The following is an 11,162-nucleotide window of genomic DNA, read 5'->3' on the forward strand; positions in this document are numbered from 1 at the left end:
AAGTACCCATACGTTGTCTTGTCCTGCGGAGCATCCAGTCAGTGTCCTGTCCAGCGGAGTTCCCAATCAGTGTCCTGTCCAGCGAAGTACCCAGTCAGCATCTCAGCCTGCAATTAATCAACACAATTAATTTATAAATTCATGTGAGTAATTATATCAAATTATACAAAGTGCAATAAACGTAACAAAGAAAATCAATATTTTTTGGAGAATTTAACCACCAAATGTGATATTGGATTGCCGTTGCCTCATAACTGTTGTCCGTTATAACTGTTGCTGCATTACCGTTGTCACCGTTATTACCGTTGTCACCGTTTTAACTGTTGCCATCATTATCACCGTTCATCATTACTGTGCAGAAACTGTGGAGAATTTGTCGAAATCATCGTGTGGAATTTTCATCATTTATCCTGCTTTTAAAGTGAGTGCAATAATTTATATTTATCATATCATATATTGAGTGTTATATACATATACATACATACATATATTACAATGAGTGAATCAGCCTCAATGAAATTATTTAAGAAAACTTGTGCTCAAGTCAAAAAGAGTTTCACGAGTTATAAAAATTTGGGTGCTGAAAGAAAATCCAAGAGTTATTTGCATGTTCGATTGAGTGTTTTAGATGATAACTATAAGAAAATTAGTAGTCTTTTCGATGACATTCAGAAATCAGATGAAAGCGAAGATGTAGCGGATAAGTGTGAAGAATTATATGATTTCATTGTCGAAATGTGTCTCTGTTATAAATCAGACATTCTAAACGATTTAGAAGAATTGGTGAAGTTAGATGGTGGTCAATCTAGTGAAGCCACTAGAAAGGTAGAAAGGAATGATGAATCTCATTTTAATAGTACTATGAAAACACCACATGTACATGAGATTAAGCTTCCTCGTATAACTCCTCCAACCTTTTATGGAGATTACAATACTTGGCGTCCTTTCCATGACCTTTTTGTGTCATTGATACACAACAATTCTTCTTTATCGAATATCGAGAAATTGACATATTTAAAATCATGTTTAAAGGGTAATGCTGCATCATTATTAGACTATTTAGAGGTTAATAATGATAATTATGATGAGGCTTGGGAAATTTTGACAACACGCTACGACCACAAAAGAATTTTAGTCAACTCACAGTTAAAATCATTTTTTGAGCAGCCAATAATTAAGGTTGAAACGTCAGATTCCATCAAGTGTCTGTTAGATAAATCGAAAGAAGTGCTTCATGCTTTGAAGAACTTAGGTGTGCCAGTAGAAAGTTGGGATGTTTTCGTGATTTTCACATTGCTACAAAAACTACCTATAAAAACACAACAGTTATGGGAAGAAAAGCTTGGATTAACAAAGGAGCTACCTTCTTTCCATGAATTTTCAGTTTTTTTGGAAACTCGTTTTCGTTCTTTAGAAGTTGTTTGCCAATCAGGGTTGAAGTCACTAGATTCCACTAGTAAGGAACCATCTAAATTCAAACCAAGAGTATTTCACTTGAATTCTACAAGGAAGGATACTCGTAGTTGTGCAGTATGTCATCGCGGTCAGCATACACTTCGCTCTTGTTACTCATTTTTAGATTTGGATGTACCTGAAAGAATGAAGATAGTTAAACAAATAGGAGTTTGTGAAAATTGTTTGGCTTACAACCATAAAACATTCAAATGTCCGAGTGAGAAACGATGTTATCACTGCAGACAGAAACATCACTCACTTTTACACGATTCTCATTCTACTCAGCAGTCATTTAACAATCAACCTTCATTTTCTCAAGATTCACAGTTCAACAATTCACAGCCGTCTAATTCGCACAATTCACAACCACATCGTAGAAATCCAATACCAGTTTCAAATCAAAATAGCTATCCAGTATCAACACAAATCAATCCAAACGCTCCAGCATTTCATCCAGGTAGTGATCAAGCTTCATCAACGAACACCACTCGCAGTTATCACCTCTCAAATCAAGCGAATTCTTTCGTTCTACTTGCCACAGCAGTAGTTCAGATTCAGTCATTGAACGGAGAGTTTGTGAATTTGAGAGCGCTGATAGATCCAGGTTCAGAAGCAACATTCATCACCGAAGCAGCAGCACAACAACTTAATTTAAGAAAATGTCGTACCCTTGTCGAAGTCTCTGGATTTGGAAATAACAAAACAGGTTCTTGTCAAAGCTTTGTCAACATAAAATTAAAATCGATACATACCTCATTTGAGATAGGTGCTAGGGCGTTCGTTTTTAAAACTTTAACTGGTTTACTTCCCAATAAAGAGTTTCTTCCACATCAATGGGCCCATATTCAGGGTTTGAGTTTAGCCGATCCCTCATTTCACAAACCTGCTAACGTTGACTTGCTATTAGGTAGTGATGTTTTTAGTGAAATAGTTCTGCCGGAGATAGTCAGGGGAACAGAAGCAGTTGCTCCAATTGCTCAAAACACTCAACTTGGATGGATCGTCTTTGGTAAGGTACCTGTCGAAACATTTCGGATACACTTGCAGTTTGTCGACATCGATTCACAACTTCGCAAATTTTGGGAAATTGAAGAAACACCGTTCGATGAACCTGAAGCTGCGGAAGACGCTGCTTGTGAGAAGCATTTTCAGATGAACACCTGCCGTTTACACAGATGGAAGATTTGAAGTTGCCTTACCATTCAAGGACGGTGATAGACCTGCACTTGGAAACAGTCAGCAAGGAGCCTTCAGAAGATTTCTTCAACTCGAACGAAGACTCAACAACAATCCAGAGTTACACAAACAATATGCAGCTTGCATTTCCGAGTACCTTCAACTAAATCACATGGAAGAAGTAGATGTCAGCCAAGGAATTCTTAATTCACCATTCTATTATGTCGTGCCTCATCATGCTGTATTTAAGGAGTCCAGTACCACAACGAAGTTGCGAGTAGTTTTTGATGCTACCTTCAAAACTTCTGACGGAACGTCCTTGAACGAACATCTTTTGGTTGGACCTAAGACACAATTAAACATTATGGACATCATTTTAAAATGGAGAACTTTTAAGATTACCTTGACAGCGGACATTGAAAAAATGTACCGGCAAATTCAAATGAGAGACCAAGACACGCTTTATCAGCTAATTTATTGGAGAAGTGACAACCAGAGTCCTTTGAAGCTGTATCGTTTAAAAACAGTAACTTTTGGAACCGCATCTGCTCCTTACTTGGCAACACGTACTTTGAATAAGCTCGCTGATGATGAAAGGCAAAATTATCCATTAGCAGCTGATATGATAAGACAAGACATGTACGTTGATGATTTAGTAAGCGGAGCAGACTCAATTTACGAAGCTCAACAGAAAGTGACCGAAATCAACCAACTCTTATTATCAGCTGGCTTCCATCTTCGGAAATGGGCCAGTAATTTTGAAGAAGCTCTTGTGAACATCGCTCATCAAGACCGTGCAGTTGATTTCATGCTACCCTTTGAGTCAGCAGAACACATCAAGACTCTTGGAATCAAATGGCTTCCTTACAGTGACTCCTTTTCTTTTCAGTGGACCAAATCCGAATCAGTAGAAGTCACCAAACGAGAAGTTCTTTCAACTATTGCCAAACTTTTCGATCCCCTTGGATGGATTTCACCATGTGTGATTTTGGCAAAAATCATTATGCAAAAGTTATGGGTGAAGGGTTTGGCATGGGATGCACCTGTTCCGCCAGAACTGCAGCGAGAATGGTTATCTCTACAAACACAACTACCAGTTCTTCAAGATATCAAAATTCAACGTTGGATGCAAACTGAAAAGAATAATTTAAAAGTAGAATTACATGGATTCAGCGATGCTTCAATGAAGGCTTATGGAGCTGTAGTTTATTTACGGACCTTGGACAAAAATAATAAAATTCACACCAACCTTGTTATGTCGAAAACTAGAGTTGCACCACTCAATACTATATCGCTTCCTCGACTTGAATTATGTGGTGCTGTGATGTTAGCTCGACTTTTAAACTATGTTCAAAAGGTCTTAAAATTAAATGATGTCAAAACGTTTGCGTGGATGGATTCTATGATAACTTTATGTTGGATTGCTGCACCGCCATCAAAATGGAAAACATTTGTTAGTAACAGAGTTGCCGAAATACAGAGATTAACAAATGTCAACATCTGGAATCATGTTCCTACAAAACAGAACCCAGCAGATTTTGCGTCCAGAGGAGTTTCACCATTGGAACTTAAAGACAACTGTCTTTGGTGGCGAGGACCAGACTACCTTCAATCCGATTGGAAGTTTTCGAGCCCAAGTTCAACATCATCGTTTGAAACAGAAGAAGAAATGCGTCCAGAAAAAATCCACCTGCATTGCGTCGTTGAAACTGAAAATGAAGTACAAAAATTAATTAACAAAATTTCAGATTTTAAACAACTCGTACGAACCATTGCTTACTGCCGGAGGATTGCATTCTTTTTTGTTAAAAAATTATCACAAGACCAGTTAAAAAGCCCAATTTCAACAACCGACATTAGAAATGCAACCTTTAATTGCATTAGAGTAGTACAGAGACAGCACTTTTCAGAAGTATTCAAGGATTTGACAAAGCATCCAACATCAGGTAAACATTTTGGATCATTAAATCCCTTTATTGACAGTCATGGAATACTACGAGTAGGAGGACGTTTACAAAATTCAAATTTACAATACGAACAGAAACATCCAATTATTTTAAAATCTAGCAATCTCTTCACAGAACTTTTGATTAGGGAGGCGCATGAAAACACTTTCCATGGTGGAATACAGCAAACGATCGCATATATAAGGACAAAATATTGGATTTTCAACCTAAAAACTAGTGTTAAAAAATATATTCACCACTGTACTATCTGTTTTCGTTTTGGAGCGAAACCGTTACAGCAATTAATGGGAAATCTTCCAGCTCCCCGAGTAAGAATCTCGCGACCATTTACCCACACCGGGGTAGACTATGCTGGACCGATAGATGTCAAATCTTGGAAAGGCCGTGGAGGAAAAACGTTCAAAGGATATTTCTCCATATTTGTATGTTTAGCAACCAAGGCAATACACCTTGAAGCTGTCACCGATATGACAACTCAAACTTTTTTGGCAGCCTTTCGAAGATTTACAGCACGTCGAGGTATTTGCACAGAAATCTACAGTGACTGTGGAAAAAACTTCGTAGGAGCGAATTCCGAACTTCAAAAAATGCTGAAGACCGCAAATTTCGACTGGAAGCAAGTCCAATTAGCAACAACCAACATCGGAACAAAGTGGAATTTTATTCCTCCCGCTTCCCCGCACTTTGGAGGTCTATGGGAAGCAGGAGTGAAATCCGTTAAATTTCACTTAAAGCGGATCGTTAGAAACGAGACCCTTACATTTGAGGAACTCAGCACACTTCTAACTCAAATAGAAGCATGTTTAAATTCGAGGCCTCTATGTCCTTTATCCGACAACTTTGAAGACTTCGCCATTTTAACACCAGCACACTTTCTAATTGGAACATCAAGTTTTCTTGTACCAGAAGCAGATATAAACGACGAAAAAATTACTCATCTAAATAGATGGAATAAAATGCAAGCAGCCGTCAACTCATTCTGGAAGCAGTGGAGCGGAGAGTACTTATCTCGAATGCAACGTCGACCAAAATGGTTACACCAACAGCCACAACCTCAAGTTGGAGATTTAGTATTGCTAAAAGATGAACGCCTGCCACCATCGCAATGGGCTCTTGCACGTATTACCTCACTAGTACAAGGAGCTGATAAGCTTACTCGTGTCGTAACTATAAAAACAAAATCAGGTGAATTCAAAAGACCAATAACTAAAATATGCCTTCTACCCTGTAACAAATCTTTCGACGAAAACTCAATTATTTAACCATGAGAAATTATATTACTGAATCAATAACAAAACAATCTCTCATTTAGAACCAAAACATGCACTCACTAAAACACTCAAAATCGAAATACACACTCAGTCAAAATCGAAATACACACTCAGTCAAAATCGAAATACACACTCAGTCAATCAATCGAATACAAACACTCAGTCAACCAATAAATATGAATCAGTCAATCAGAATATAACAGTCATATTTCAGATTATCACAGTCATGCAATTCTAATGTTGTCACAGAAAATCAAAATATTCAACATTAGACATTCAATTGCACAATTCAGAAAATGTTACTCACAGAAAATCAGCATTAAACGTATTGAGATATTGCATTTTTAAACAATTTAAATCTATCACCCACAATTACACAGTATCATACTCATTTATCACAGCAGAAAACATAAGTATCACACGTACTAAAAAACACCTAAACATAGTAATTAAATTGTTATATTATCATTAATGTCATCAAGAACATTCTTCATTTAATAACAAATAAATAATCACATATAAATTCATCACATTTAAAATCTAATTCAAATATTAATCAACAAAACAATCATCTATAACTAAGATTAAGCAATCATTAAAACATTAAATATTAAAACGATGTCAACCAAATCAACAAAAAAACAACAATTTTTTTTTCTAAAAATATTCTAAAACACCCCACTGTTATCGTCGATTAACTTAATTAATACAAAAAATTAATAATAATACAGTCCACTAATAATATCATAACAATAAAAAAAATATTTTTTTCGAAACCAATAAGGGACCTTTAGTCTGCAACGAATGGAATTTTACTCAATGGAGATACGAAATACACACGAACATGTACTTTCCTTATGGGCAACACACGCACTCGTAAATTTCTTATGAGAAACACACAAACCTGTGCATTTCTTATGGGAAACACACAAACCTGTGTATTTCTTATGGAAGAGTAAAATGCAACTAATTACGCTATTATACTAAACTTACCTACAATATTAACACAAAATTTAAAAAAAAAAAACTTACCCTTATTTAGCAGCACACACCACAGATAAATATTTAACAATTTATTTATTATTTATAACAAAATAACACAATTTAATATCACTGATAAACAAACTTGAACACAATTTACAAATTTACAAACAACAAAGACCGAAGCGAAAATCAAGGTGCACGGACTAGAATGAGACAACTATAGTCACATTGGAAATTTAATATCTGACGTTCAGCCAGATCTGTTTGTTTGAACTTTTCTGTTTATGTCTCCGTACCTAATCTAGTGCTATATGTTTTATTTTAGTTTGAATCGTATTAATCATTTAATTTTATCGTTTCATGATGTCTCAAGACGAAGATGGAGTTGAGAACTATGTTCACGCCGGGGAGGAATGTTGAGCTAAGAAACAGAACGCCACCCACCAACTAGTCTTCAATTTGATTGTTTTTATAAAGTTATATAATTGTAAATGTCAAATTCAAATTCTGCTTATCATGTTTCATTTTTATTGTTGTACCATTATGCCTATTTTGTGACAATAATGTCAAGAAAATAAATCATTCTTCTTTATAACGTTGGAACGAAAAGATCGTCTTTTATTTTAATTTATCGGCGAAACAAGACGAAAATCAAATCACACCCAAAACCATCACCTGATCCTTCCCAACCCCCAAAATCGATCAAGACTTCAAAATAGATACTTGACATGTACTAGAAAAAGATACTCCTAATCAAGATCTATCATTATAGATATAGATGAGTCATTTTGGAGCATCCTGAAGGATTTTTGATGTTCTAGACGAAAATCAAATCACACCCAAAACCATCACCTGATCCTTCCCAACCCCCAAAATCGATCAAGACTTCAAAATAGATACTTGACATGTACTAGAAAAAGATACTCCTAATCAAGATCTATCATTATAGATATAGATGAGTCATTTTGGAGCATCCTGAAGGATTTTTGATGTTCTAGACGAAAATCAAATCACACCCAAAACCATCACCTGATCCTTCCCAACCCCCAAAATCGATCAAGACTTCAAAATAGATACTTGACATGTACTAGAAAAAGATACTCCTAATCAAGATCTATCATTATAGATATAGATGAGTCATTTTGGAGCATCCTGAAGGATTTTTGATGTTCTAGACGAAAATCAAATCACACCCAAAACCATCACCTGATCCTTCCCAACCCCCAAAATCGATCAAGACTTCAAAATAGATACTTTACATGTACTAGAAAAAGATACTCCTAATCAAGATCTATCATTATAGATATAGATGAGTCATTTTGGAGCATCCTGAAGGATTTTTGATGTTCTAGACGAAAATCAAATCACACCCAAAACCATCACCTGATCCTTCCCAACCCCCAAAATCGATCAAGACTTCAAAATAGATACTTGACATGTACTAGAAAAAGATACTCCTAATCAAGATCTATCATTATAGATATAGATGAGTCATTTTGGAGCATCCTGAAGGATTTTTGATGTTCTAGACGAAAATCAAATCACACCCAAAACCATCACCTGATCCTTCCCAACCCCCAAAATCGATCAAGACTTCAAAATAGATACTTGACATGTACTAGAAAAAGATACTCCTAATCAAGATCTATCATTATAGATATAGATGAGTCATTTTGGAGCATCCTGAAGGATTTTTGATGTTCTAGACGAAAATCAAATCACACCCAAAACCATCACCTGATCCTTCCCAACCCCCAAAATCGATCAAGACTTCAAAATAGATACTTGACATGTACTAGAAAAAGATACTCCTAATCAAGATCTATCATTATAGATATAGATGAGTCATTTTGGAGCATCCTGAAGGATTTTTGATGTTCTAGACGAAAATCAAATCACACCCAAAACCATCACCTGATCCTTCCCAACCCCCAAAATCGATCAAGACTTCAAAATAGATACTTGACATGTACTAGAAAAAGATACTCCTAATCAAGATCTATCATTATAGATATAGATGAGTCATTTTGGAGCATCCTGAAGGATTTTTGATGTTCTAGACGAAAATCAAATCACACCCAAAACCATCACCTGATCCTTCCCAACCCCCAAAATCGATCAAGACTTCAAAATAGATACTTGACATGTACTAGAAAAAGATACTCCTAATCAAGATCTATCATTATAGATATAGATGAGTCATTTTGGAGCATCCTGAAGGATTTTTGATGTTCTAGACGAAAATCAAATCACACCCAAAACCATCACCTGATCCTTCCCAACCCCCAAAATCGATCAAGACTTCAAAATAGATACTTGACATGTACTAGAAAAAGATACTCCTAATCAAGATCTATCATTATAGATATAGATGAGTCATTTTGGAGCATCCTGAAGGATTTTTGATGTTCTAGACGAAAATCAAATCACACCCAAAACCATCACCTGATCCTTCCCAACCCCCAAAATCGATCAAGACTTCAAAATAGATACTTGACATGTACTAGAAAAAGATACTCCTAATCAAGATCTATCATTATAGATATAGATGAGTCATTTTGGAGCATCCTGAAGGATTTTTGATGTTCTAGACGAAAATCAAATCACACCCAAAACCATCACCTGATCCTTCCCAACCCCCAAAATCGATCAAGACTTCAAAATAGATACTTGACATGTACTAGAAAAAGATACTCCTAATCAAGATCTATCATTATAGATATAGATGAGTCATTTTGGAGCATCCTGAAGGATTTTTGATGTTCTAGACGAAAATCAAATCACACCCAAAACCATCACCTGATCCTTCCCAACCCCCAAAATCGATCAAGACTTCAAAATAGATACTTGACATGTACCAGAAAAAGATACTCCTAATCAAGATCTATCATTATAGATATAGATGAGTCATTTTGGAGCATCCTGAAGGATTTTTGATGTTCTAGACGAAAATCAAATCACACCCAAAACCATCACCTGATCCTTCCCAACCCCCAAAATCGATCAAGACTTCAAAATAGATACTTGACATGTACTAGAAAAAGATACTCCTAATCAAGATCTATCATTATAGATATAGATGATTCATTTTGGAGCATCCTGAAGGATTTTTGATGTTCTAGACGAAAATCAAATCACACCCAAAACCATCACCTGATCCTTCCCAACCCCCAAAATCGATCAAGACTTCAAAATAGATACTTGACATGTACTAGAAAAAGATACTCCTAATCAAGATCTATCATTATAGATATAGATGAGTCATTTTGGAGCATCCTGAAGGATTTTTGATGTTCTAGACGAAAATCAAATCACACCCAAAACCATCACCTGATCCTTCCCAACCCCCAAAATCGATCAAGACTTCAAAATAGATACTTGACATGTACTAGAAAAAGATACTCCTAATCAAGATCTATCATTATAGATATAGATGAGTCATTTTGGAGCATCCTGAAGGATTTTTGATGTTCTAGACGAAAATCAAATCACACCCAAAACCATCACCTGATCCTTCCCAACCCCCAAAATCGATCAAGACTTCAAAATAGATACTTGACATGTACTAGAAAAAGATACTCCTAATCAAGATCTATCATTATAGATATAGATGAGTCATTTTGGAGCATCCTGAAGGATTTTTGATGTTCTAGACGAAAATCAAATCACACCCAAAACCATCACCTGATCCTTCCCAACCCCCAAAATCGATCAAGACTTCAAAATAGATACTTGATATGTACTAGAAAAAGATACTCCTAATCAAGATCTATCATTATAGATATAGATGAGTCATTTTGGAGCATCCTGAAGGATTTTTGATGTTCTAGACGAAAATCAAATCACACCCAAAACTATCACCTGATCCTTCCCAACCCCCAAAATCGATCAAGACTTCAAAATAGATACTTGACATGTACTAGAAAAAGATACTCCTAATCAAGATCTATCATTATAGATATAGATGAGTCATTTTGGAGCATCCTGAAGGATTTTTGATGTTCTAGACGAAAATCAAATCACACCCAAAACCATCACCTGATCCTTCCCAACCCCCAAAATCGATCAAGACTTCAAAATAGATACTTGACATGTACTAGAAAAAGATACTCCTAATCAAGATCTATCATTATAGATATAGATGAGTCATTTTGGAGCATCCTGAAGGATTTTTGATGTTCTAGACGAAAATCAAATCACACCCAAAACCATCACCTGATCTTTCCCAACCCCCAAAATCGATCAAGACTTCAAAATAGATACTTGACATGTACTAGAAAAAGATACTCCTAATCAAGATCTATCATTA

At 35.8% G+C, this 11,162-nt stretch overlaps 1 protein-coding gene across 1 annotated transcript; it reads left to right on the top strand.

Moving 5' to 3' along the window:
• The first annotated feature begins 495 nt into the window (after nt 1-495).
• Nucleotides 496-7,462, top strand: LOC129953505 (uncharacterized). The gene is made up of 4 exons (XM_056066745.1): nt 496-2,161; nt 2,273-2,590; nt 2,631-5,783; nt 7,227-7,462. The coding sequence occupies exons 1-4, from the start codon at nt 496-498 to the stop codon at nt 7,271-7,273; spliced, it is 5,184 nt and encodes a 1,727-aa protein (XP_055922720.1). The 3' UTR covers nt 7,274-7,462.
• The last annotated feature ends 3,700 nt before the right edge of the window (nt 7,463-11,162 follow it).

This window comes from Eupeodes corollae, unplaced genomic scaffold (assembly GCF_945859685.1).
Source record: "Eupeodes corollae unplaced genomic scaffold, idEupCoro1.1 scaffold_119, whole genome shotgun sequence".
NCBI lineage: Eukaryota > Metazoa > Arthropoda > Insecta > Diptera > Syrphidae > Eupeodes > Eupeodes corollae.

Bases quoted from the DNA above. Each gene is read 5' to 3' on its own strand.
- LOC129953505 (XM_056066745.1), top strand. From the start codon at position 496: ATGAGTGAATCAGCCTCAATGAAATTATTTAAGAAAACTTGTGCTCAA. The intron at 2,591-2,630 runs GTGAGAAGCATT...CCGTTTACACAG, and splicing joins AGCTGCGGAAGACGCTGCTT to ATGGAAGATTTGAAGTTGCC. The intron at 5,784-7,226 runs GTGAATTCAAAA...TGATGTCTCAAG, and splicing joins AACTATAAAAACAAAATCAG to ACGAAGATGGAGTTGAGAAC.